Source organism: Globicephala melas, chromosome 4, assembly GCF_963455315.2.
Source record: "Globicephala melas chromosome 4, mGloMel1.2, whole genome shotgun sequence".
Taxonomy (NCBI): domain Eukaryota; kingdom Metazoa; phylum Chordata; class Mammalia; order Artiodactyla; family Delphinidae; genus Globicephala; species Globicephala melas.
Window position 1 is genome coordinate 72,795,944 of NC_083317.1, and position 11,333 is coordinate 72,807,276.

Genomic DNA, 11,333 nt, shown 5'->3' on the forward strand with positions numbered 1-11,333 from the left:
AAAAGTTCCCAGGCCTACTCTTGGGTTGGTAAACAGCCAAGCAGATGGGGGCAGGGTGGGGAAGTGGAGTCAGGGAGGCATTTCTTTGATGAATCTCACAGGGCACTAAATGTAGTGAATGGTTTGTTTTTGGTTTTTTCTCTCATGGTTCACTTGATGGCTTCACTCTACCCCTTTGCCTACCCATCCCCAACACACACACATTGTTTCTGTTCATACAATGAGTACCTACTGCACCTGGCACTGCGAGGTTCTGTGGGTGAGTCCAGGGAGAATCAAAAACGATGCCTGTCCTTGAAAAATGCATAATTAGGTGTGTAGGGTCAGGGGGAGCTGGGAAAATAAATCCAACAAACTCTAATACCAGGCAGAATGTGTTCTAATGGTGGCACAAAAGCTTCTAGAGAGACTCACAGGGGTGGAGGGCCTCACAGTGACACTGATGACTGAGGTGGTCCTGGGGGATGAGGGACTCAGATGGGCTGAGTGGGAGGCTGCTCACAGAGGGACCGGCCAGCCCAGAAATTTTCCTCTGGGGACTCTGTCCCCTCAGGAGACTCCGAGTGCCTCCAGCTGCTTTGTTCTCCACACTCCAGGTCCACCTCCAGCCACCCAGCTCCAAGATGGTCCCAGCTCTGCTGCTGCTGCTTCCTGCCCTGGCTGGACTCTTAGGAGCAGCTGAGGGACAAGCTTTCCATCTCGGGAAATGCCCAAATCCTCCAGTGCAGGAGAACTTTGACGTGAATAAGGTGCGGTAAAAGGCTAACCTCCCGCTTGTTTTGCTGTCTCCTGTTTGCATAAGCATCCTACCAGGTTCGGTTTTATTTTTCTGCTTTAATGGCCACAGCAAGCCTTGGGGTAGGTACTTATCTTACTGGGAGCTCCCCCAAAGCAGACCCTGAGACAAGAACTGGGGAGCAGAGATGTTTTAGAAGATGATCCCAGGAAGCCTGAGTGGGCATGCGGGGAAACAGACAGAGAAGGCACGAAAGCAGTAAAGCGTGAGTTCATGAGCAGGTTACTCTGTGAACAATGGGGTTCAATCCTGCTGGGGATCCTCTGAGGAAATATGTAGAATGTGCCTCAGGTTGTCCCACAGACGGATGTAGGTGGGCAGTGGGAGCTCCCATGGCACTGGCCAAGCCTGTGGCAGAGAAGGAGACCCAGGGGCTCCAGGTGGGAAGCTGGCAGTGTGTATGGGAAGCCCACTGTGATGGAGGTGAGCCCAGAGGTGGGCTGAAAGGACATGGGACAGGGCATTGACAGCAGCTGCTGCAGAAGTATTATCCTCACTCTACAGCTGAAGAAGCTGAACGTCAGAGAGCTTGCAACCCACTCAGTTCACACAGCCAGTAAATGCAGAGTAGGATTCGAAACTAGCCAGGAGTGCAGGACCCCCGCAGGTTACGCAAACAGAGCCCAGGAGAGGACAGCACTCCCCCAAGGGGCTTTCTTGTTACCTGCACTAAAAAGATATTGATAGACTCAACTCCCCATTTATGGTAAGGATTGTCTTTTCACCTTATTGATGTGTCTTTTGAGCACAAAACTTTTTAATATTAATGATGTTCAATTTACCTATTTTTTCTTTTGTTGCTTGTGCTTTTTGGTGGCCTATCTAAAAAAATTTGCCTAGTCTAAGGTTATAAAGATTTACTCCTATATTTTCTTCTAAGTGATTTACAGTTGTAGTTCTTACATTTAAGTCTTTGATTCATTTTAAGTTAAATTTTGTATATCATGTGATATAGGAGTCAAACTTCTTTCTTTGGCATGAGGATATCCAGTTGTTCCAGGACGGTTTGTTAAGAAGACTATTCTTCACCATTGAATAGTCTTGACACCCTTGTTGAAAATCAATTGACCATATGTGTAAGAGTTGATTTTTGGACCCTCAATTCTATTCTATTGATCTATATATATCTATCCTTATACCAGCACAGTATAGTCTTGATTACTGTAGCTTTGTAGTAAGTTTTGACATCAGAATATATGAGTTCTTCAACTTTGTTCTTCTGGCTATTCTGGGCCCTTTGTATTTCCATATAAATTTTAGGCTCATTTTGTCAATTTCTGCAAAGAAGCAAGTTGGAATTTTGATAGAGACTGTATTAAATCTGTTGGTCCGTTTGGAGAGTATTGCCATCTTAACAATTTTAAGTCTTCCTATCCATGAACATAGGATGTCTTTCCATTTACTTAGGTCTCCTTTAATTTACTTCAACAATGTTTTGTAGTTTTCAGGGTATGTTTTATGCTTCTTTGGTTACATTTTTTCATAAGAACTTGATTCTTTTGATGCTACTATAAATGGAATTTTCTTAAATTAATTTGCAGATTGGTCATTGTAAGAATAGAAATACATTTTATTTCTATATATTAATCCTTGTATCTTCAACCTTGCTGAATTCATTTGTTAGTTCTAATAATTGTGTGTGTGTGTGTGTGTGTGTATTCCTTAGGATTTTCTATATATAAAACCCTGTCATCTGGAAATGGAGATAGTTTTACTTCTTCCTTTTCATAATTATCTTTAAACATTGCATTCTCCTCATAGAGATAGAGAAACGGAGACCCCCAAAGACAAAAAGACCTTCACAAAAATATTATGAGATCATGAGGGAACATGACATGAAAAGCAATCTTCCACCTCTGAGTTTCTTCCTTTCTGGAAAATCATGTATCCTCGTTTTTAATTATGGAGCATTAAAGTCACCTTAACAATAATAGAACTATTTTAAATGCATTGTATATAATGGAGATTTTCTGAGAATGCCTATGAAACCAGCTGACCTTTAAACTTATTCTTCAGTGCTTTAAATGCCTGTTAAGTTCAGTGACTTTAATTGAAAGATGTCCTTTAACAAATGAGTGGAAAATTTATGCCCTAAATGTGGGTAGATATTTTAGCAGAGAGCCAGGTGACCGAAGCAATACTGCTACCTATTTGCAGTATGCTCTCATTTCAAATTCTGACTTTTTTGAAGGTGACTGCATCTCCTTGATTTTGTTTTGTTGAGTAATACATTTTTAAATTTCTAAAATAATTTCAATCAATATTTTGACTAGGTAAATATATTCACACGGTTCAAAATTCTAAAGATGCAAAAGGACATACATCCTTTCCACCCCTATATCCCAGCCTGTTTTCCTCCCCAGTAGCAACCAGTAAAAACAGCTTATGGTGTATCTTTTGGGAGATAATATGTACATATATAAAAAAGCACATACATAACTGCAGTAGGAAGAATGATGTCCATGCCATATTCCCCAGAATCTGCAAATTGTTTCTTTACATGGAAAAGGGGATTTTGAAGATGTGATTAAAGTAATGCAGCTTGAGATGGCAAGAGTATACTGCATTATCAGGTGGGTCCAATCTAATCATTAGAAGCAAAGAACCTTACCCAGCTGTGGTCAGAGAGATGTGATGATGGAAGAAGAGTGAAAGAGATGCAGTGTGAGAGGGATTTGACCTGCTTTTGCTGCCTCTGAACATGGAAGAAGGGATTCACAAACCAAGGAATGCAAACGGCCTCTAGAACCTGGAAAGGGCAAGAAGACAGATTCTCCGCTAGAGCCTCTGGAAAGGAATGTAGCACTGCCAGCACTTTGATTTTAACCCAGTGAGACCCGTGTCAGACTTCTGATGTACAAAACTATGAGACCATAAATTTGTGGTGTTTTAAATTTGTGTTAATTTGTTACAGCAGCAATAGAGAACTGATATAATAACCTTTTCCCCCATTTTTACATAAAAGTTAGTTGAATATATACACTATTTTGCACCTGGCTCTTTTTCCATTAAATGTATCTTGGAGATAATTACATATAGCTCTTTTAAAAGAGGGTGTATAACATTCCATTGTATGGATGTACAATCATTTATTTACCCAGTTCCCTACTAATGCTCACTTAGGCCATTTCCTGTCTTTTATTATTACAAATAGGACTGCAATGAATAACCTTATGCATACATCGTTTCTTAATTTCAGGAAGATACCTTCTCAGAGGTGAAATTGTTGGGCCAGAGTATATGTAGTTTTATTTTGCTAGATATTGCCAAGTTGCCCTCATGAAGGCTGTAGATTAGAGCAGTCTCTATGCCCAGCAATGTATGGAGGCAGGAGTGTGCCTCTCTCCCCTCACCCTCACCCGTGCAGTTGCTCACTCCCTTTAAAGATGACTCTGTGCACCAAAATTATGGACAGAGAGCAAGCCCTCAGGGGAGGAATGATACAGGTCTTCTAAATCTTGACCACCTTCCAAAAGCCTTTGTGAACAACTCCCTGTGTGGGGTTATATGAGGAGAATTTAACCAACTCTGGAGACCAAGCTCCCCACAGTAAACACATCTGACTTTGCACACAATTCAAAGACGTCTTGGAGAATCATAAAATATTTGAGCTGGCACCTTACATCATCTAAACCAACCCCTTCCTTTTACGGAGTTTAGAATTTCAGATAGGTTTTGACTGAAGGGGACACTGAAAGCATAGCTAAATAAAAAGCACTTTAGGAATGGACTGTGGCATTCAACCAATGCCCACACATCCGATTCACTTATTACCATTTGAGTCAATATCTTGCTCAGTGGCTGCTGGGAACAATGCAGCCCATTTTGCCTGGTTACCCCAGGAAAGGGCTCTGCTCTGAAAGACAACAATGGGGAAGAGTTTGCAGGTCCCCAGAGAGCCACAGGGTTTGCTGTGCTTGTCGTTGTCTCTGCAGTATCTTGGAAGATGGTATGAAATTGAGAAGATCCCAGTGAGCTTTGAGAAGGGAAGTTGCATCCAAGCCAACTACTCGCTAATGGAAAACGGAAACATCAAAGTGATAAACAAGGAGCTGAGGTGAGAGGCTGTGCTTTCAAAGGCAACGCACGTCCGGGAGGGAGCCCTGCAGAGACTGTCCTGGGGTGACTGGTGTCCTTGCCGTCTAGTGTGGGGAGGATGCAGACATTGCTGGGTCTGGGCTGCCTGCTCAGGACAGGTCCTGAGAGGAAAGCTTTTGCCAGGCAGGATGGTAGGGACTAGAAATCACTCATTCATTTCCATGACCACTTGCTGAGCACCTTATTGTGTCCCACACCCTGTGAGAGGTCCTAGGGACTCAATGGTAACACAAACTGCAAGGTTCCTGCTCTCATTGCAAAACAGACCCTCTGGTAGCAAAGGACAGCAAAGGACCCTCTTGTCTGACCTCCAAACCAAGAGAGAAGCACTTTCTATATCGTCTGCTGATTGAGGGCATCCAGCATAGCTTGAATCCTTCCAGAAACTGGGAGCTCAACATCTTCCATGACAATTTATCCCATCTCCAGACAGCTTTAACTCTTAGAAAACTCCTTTTCTTATTAAGCAAGAATCAGATACATAGTCACACTCTAGGTTGTGTGAACAGGAGAACCTCCAGAAAGATATTTTTCTATTACTTCTAACAGACTGACATTTGATCCCAAAATTCATACTTTAGAAAGCAAATATAAACTTAAAAAGAAACCTAGGAAGAACTCCTACCTACCTGCCATCAACAAAGATAAGAGTAACAATAAACAATGGTAACTAATATTAATTAAGCATTTCCTATATGCAAGGCACTGTTCTGTATGTGTATGTATATATACATGTGTGTACATATACATCTATTTATGTATGTACACGTAAATGAGCATAGATATTCATTTAATCCCCGTAGCAACCTGAGGTTGGTACTATTATTAACCCTCTTTTTATGGATGAGGAAAATGAGGTACAGAGAGGTAAAGTAATTTGCCCAAGGGTCACACAGCTTATAAGCGATGAAGTTGAGATTCAACACCAGGGAGAAGTGAAATGGGGAAGAGACCAGAAGATATATGAAAGAGGCGGGGCATGGATGGTTGCCATTCCTGTTTCCTAAGTTGTCTAAGAACTGTGTTCAACTGCAAGAAAACAACTACCACCCAGCCTGGAAGTTACTCGGGCTCAGAGAGGCTTTGCATGGCCATCCTATTACCCATTAAGCTTCCTGTGAGCCACAGTACAGTGGGCTGACTCTCTGACCCCGCATAAACCAAAGAAATAAAGTAAGAATCTTGAGCAACTCTAAAGAAAAATCCCACTCATTTCAGAGCCCAGTAAGGGCTACAGGAATTGAGATGCAGAGCCCCAGAAGGTCTCACAGGAATTTTATAGGTCCCAAAGTAACAATGACTTTATTTGAAATATTTTGTCCCATTCTAAGGTCAAGAGTCAATGACACAGATCCCAAAACCCATCAGATGCCCCCAGCTCTCCTTCTGAGTTGGCCAGGAATCCTCTTTAACTGTACCCAGAGTATTAGGTCACTCTGCCTCTAGGGTCACTTCTACTTAAGAGCAAAGGCATATGGAGAAAGGTTTGTTAGTCAGGAAAATGATATAGATTCTGCAGAACAAGCAGGGGGCACGGCAGGGAGCCTGAGCAAAATACCCTTAGCCAGTGTCAGAATGCTGGGGCCAAAGCAGCTGGCTCAGGGCTGGGAGCTGAAAGGGTTAGGTGCCCAGTTTCAAATCCTGGTTCTACCACTTACTAATGATGTGATCTTAGGTTAGTTATGGTAATTTTCTAGGCCTCAGTTTCCTCCTCTGTAAATTGACAATAATCATAGTACGTCTGTCCATAAGGCTGTGTGAACATTAAATAGGGTAACACGTGTAAAGCACTTAGAACAGTGTTTAGCATGTGGTAATCATTTAATATTACCTATTATTGCTAATATGTTGCTACCCTTGAAAATACAAATGCATTTTTCCTATGAACAAATTGTGAGTTTATGATCAGAGACTGGTATTTTGAAAACTGTCCTGGAGCAAAACATAAATGATGGTGAAAAGGGGGAAAGTCTGTTGGGAAGAGACTGGTTTGTTGCTAAGCAACTGCATGCAGATAGAAATGGACCGTCTTCCGTCTTACAGGTTGACTCCCAGGTGAGAGCGGGGCACGGTCTCCAGCCCTACTCAGTGATAAACAGACTATGCAATCCAGGAGCATCAGAGAACATTTCCCACCCCCAACCCCCTTACCTGCTGCTTATTGTCTGGTTTCTAGGATATCCATCCCCACTAACCATAGCCTACTGACTTTCTAACACATGCCATTGCTCCAATTTTAGTTTGTCTGCCCCTCTGAGAACTGATGAACAGGAAACTCCTCTGTTGGCCTGCTAGGAAGAGCACCCTCCTTCACAGCCTCAGTCCCTAGGTCTTTCCCTTAGATCCAGGGGGTCATTGGAAGTTATCCAGAAATGGGGCCAGCTCCCTTCAAAAGAGTGAAAGTATTTCATCCATCCAAGCAAAAAGACCGTCGCTTTTAAGACACCACCATTTTATATGCCACTAAAGAAGAAATGACACTAACAATTGTAAGGTGGCGTTAATTGTAAGATGCACACTTCTTCACACCTAATGTCTCTGAGATCTGGATGCCTGGTAGAATCCCTGAAGTGAGGTAAATGTTTCCTCACTGCCTGCTTTGACCTGGCCTACGTCAGAATCTCCCACACTCGATCAGAAGCTTGCTGAACTGGATGGGGCCTCAGAGCTATGAACCCAGGCATATGAACCCCTTTATGGGACAAATGATGCCACGTGATATCACTGAGGCCCAAAGAGGGGGAAACTTGGCAGATCTCCAGATTCCACGTTTTACATGATTTTCAGTAATCCAGTCAGTCCTTATTTTTTCCTTTCTCATTTTTAAAGAAGCAAATCTTTGTTCTGTGTTGGGTTGTTTTATTTGCTTGTTTTTCCCTTCCCTTTTCCTCCCTCTTGGTTTGGAGCCCAGGAGCAGCAAATGGCCTTGCAGGCTACTACATACACTCCAAAAAACAGTGTTGAAATACCAGGGCCTCACATGTTATCCAGTCCTGGGGCATTGCAATTGTTGATTCTTATCACCCAAAAGCTGTCTTCCTCTGCTCTGTCTCAGAGACAGCAAGAAAGCAAAGGGGAGGGATTAGGGAATTAGGACCCAACCTGTTTTCAAGAACCTCCTACCCAGAAATTGCAGTGTTGGCCACCATGATTGTTGGTGTCACAAATCTTGCTTTTCCTTGATTTGGGGCTTTTCATGAGTTCAGGTTTTTTGGTTTTTGTTTTTAACTCATTGCAGAGCTGATGGAACTGTGAATCAAATTGAAGGCGAAGCCACCCAGGAGAACATCACGGAGCCCGCCAAGTTGGCAGTTAAGTTTTTCTGGTGTAAGTATACACTTCTCGCAGGAGGTGTCAGGGACAGGAGATATGCAAACGGAAGACTAGAGCCCTGGGTCCGAGCACTCCCATCACATCTGAGTGTCACCCATATTGATTCAATGCATAATTATTCGTTGAGCACCTCCTACCTGCCATGCGCTGGGCTAGGCCCTGGAGATGCAAAGATGAGCAAGACAGAGCTGGCCCTCGTCCCTGAGAAGCTTACATGTCAGTGTGGTTTACTATAAAACTACAGTAAGTGTGTCAATAGAGGAAGCACAGATTGGAGGCCACTGGGCATGAGCCGTAGGAGACCCAAGCCAGTCTTGTTTCCCAGAGGAAACTAATAACTGAAAAATTAGTAGTTATTAGCAGAACAACTAACATGTGAGAAATCTTGGCGGTAAGCGATGATAAGAGTGAAGGTAAGTTGGAGTCCTGGCTCTGTCTGCCATTTTCTAGCCAAATTGTTGGAGTTTCATTTGGGTCCACCTTCCCCTTAACTTTAACAAGCTGGGCAGTGAGTTTTCCTTGGTGTTTGGAAGTGGAGTTACTGAATAATATCCTCTGAACTGAAAAGGAACTTTGAGACTGGAAACAAAGCAGACAACTCCATAAAGAACTCTTGTGGGTAGAATCAGGTGGACGACCCTCAGAGGCATTCACAGCTGCACTGCATTCTGCCAAAAGGGGTACAGGGGCACTTAAAGGAGCCAAAGCTAAAAATAGAATGACTACTAAAGAGAAGTATGTCCACATTGACAGGAACTGAGGGGTTTTCCTCCCTGCACTCTCACCCCAGGGGTCTCGTGACCATTAACCACCTGTGTCAGCAAAAGGCATTCGTCCAGTTTTCATGTCAGATGAAGTTTATAGGGAACTAATCTGGCTTGGGTGTATTCCTTGTGAGTAAGCTAAAGCTCAGACTCACAAAAAAAGGGAGAGGGTAGGACCGCAGGCCTAAGGTGGAGCTGACAAAATGGAGCTTGGCTGTGGAGGTCACGTTCACAGAGGAAGTTTCTGGATTCAGATGGGGAAAGTAAATCCTCCTTCTCTCTTAAGGACCATTTCAATGTTGAGCTTTCAACACTATACAGATGTCAATCAGTGAATCATAACCTGTGACCACCTGATTTACCGTATTCTTAAGAGTGGTGGGATTTTCAAAGTTCGCACAAGAAGAAAAACAAGCAGACCAACATTAGCCCCTACCTCCTTCCGTAGGTGGGTTCTAGAGGAAGTGGTACAAACTTGGAAAGCCTGGGGCCCCTGACCTTACATTCTTGACTCCGTTTAGCTAAGTGGTGGTTCCATACGCACTAGAGCCGCCTGTTGGTCCAGGGGGTACAGCCAAACCTCCCAGGTATTATGGACTTCCAGGTACCAACCTGCAATCAGGGAAGAGGGGGGATCCAGAATTATGACTCTGAACTCTGGCTGCACACTGGAATCACTGGGGAGCTTTCAAAAGTACCAATAGCCTCCAGTTCAGAATTGGGGAGTCAGGGTGAGGGGAGGCGGGCCTGGTGTTTTTCAAAGTTCCCGTAGGATTCCCACGTGAAGTCACAATTAAGAACCACTGATGTAGAAGAATTAGAACCCCAGAGCCTGGCTTCCAGGGTCCTAGAGGTGAAGGTTTCTCTTCACCTGGTCCCTCCTAATACTGTCTTTCTCTGGTTTTCAGTCATGCCATCAGCTCCATACTGGGTCCTGGCCACCGACTATGAGAACTACGCCCTCGTGTACTCCTGTACCACAATCATCTGGCTTTTTCACATGGATCATGTTTGGATCTTGGGAAGAAACCCTTATCTCCCTCCAGAAACAGTGACCTATCTCAAAGATATCCTGACCTCTAATGACATTGACATTGAGAAAATAGCTGTCACAGATCAGGTGAACTGCCCCGAGTTCCTATAACCAGGCTCTAAAGGGAGGCTGCACTCACTCCATGTTCCTTCCTTTGCTTTGCTTTTCCCCTACACCACCCCTCATAAAGACAAACCAAACCACCACAGCAAACTATTACAAATACCAGAAGGGAAATGTGACAGCAGAAGCTAGTGGAGAGGAACTCAAGGCAAGTTGGCCCAAACACTTAGCCATGCACCATCCTGTTACCTTGCAAGCCTGATAATAAACTTGCTGCTGACGTGCTGTGCTCACAGTAGACTACAAATTGGACTAATTATTGGGAGTTTTTAATTCTAAGCTTATGTTTGGAAATCCTTAAGCAGTTATGTTGAAAAAAAAAAAAAGAAACACTGAACAATTTAAAGGTAACAATCTTGTTTCTAGAAAGGGAAAGCTGATGGCAAAGGCACATACCAGGTGACCTGAATCCAGGTGGCCCCATCCTGCAGTAGGCAGTCCATAGCGGGGAATCATTTGGAGTTTTTGAGTCTCTGACAGGCAGTTTCCTGGACGCATTTACTTTCTTATCAGGAGGTCTTCAGAGTCAGGTGAAGAATGGGACCATTTTGGGTCTGTGCAAGGAAGAAGAGAATCTATGAGGGTGAAGCTATGGGAATTTTTTTAAGAAAATAATTTTTGGGTCTTTTATTCAACTGATATTTACTGGGACCCAACTGCATTCCAGGCACTGAAAAATACAGAATCCGTCTCCTCCCACAGCATCTCACAGACTAGGGAGGGAGATTGACAAGTAAAGACACAATTTTAATCCAAGCTGAGGGGTCCATAGGCAGAGGCATGTGGAGGGAGCCATGGGAGCTCTGAGAAGGTCTCAACCCCTGCCAGGCATAGGTACCCACAAGGTTATACAGTCACATCTCAGAGTGTCCCAGCTTCAAGGAGTCAGGAACCACCAGGAGTTTGTTGTTGTTTTTTACATTTTACTATTAAAATCAGAACAATCTCAAAATCATCACCCTGCGATTACTCTTAGGTCACATAACATTTGTAATCCACTAATGTTTTGGGAAATGAATAGAAGATGAAGCCATTTGATTAGCTTTTTGCGTTTTCAGCATGAGTATAAAATATTTCCTTGAGCACTTGAGACGCTTCACTGCTTTATATTAAAGGTTATAAAATTTCCAAGACACTTAATATGTATAATTTTCATTTTACTAAATAAATATGACCTCAAAATGTA

The 11,333-nt window shown here is 43.2% G+C and overlaps 1 protein-coding gene across 1 annotated transcript in view; it reads left to right on the forward strand.

The window, feature by feature from the left end:
* Positions 1 to 11,333, forward strand: part of APOD (apolipoprotein D) — an 82,759-nt gene extending 71,426 nt beyond the window's left edge. Inside the window, exons 3-6 of the mRNA XM_030860093.3 lie at positions 597 to 749; positions 4,732 to 4,853; positions 8,133 to 8,221; positions 9,900 to 11,333. Coding sequence (XP_030715953.1) covers positions 597 to 749; positions 4,732 to 4,853; positions 8,133 to 8,221; positions 9,900 to 10,135 — 600 coding nt within the window. The 3' untranslated portion in view covers positions 10,136 to 11,333. The remainder of the gene's footprint in view (positions 1 to 596; positions 750 to 4,731; positions 4,854 to 8,132; positions 8,222 to 9,899) is intronic.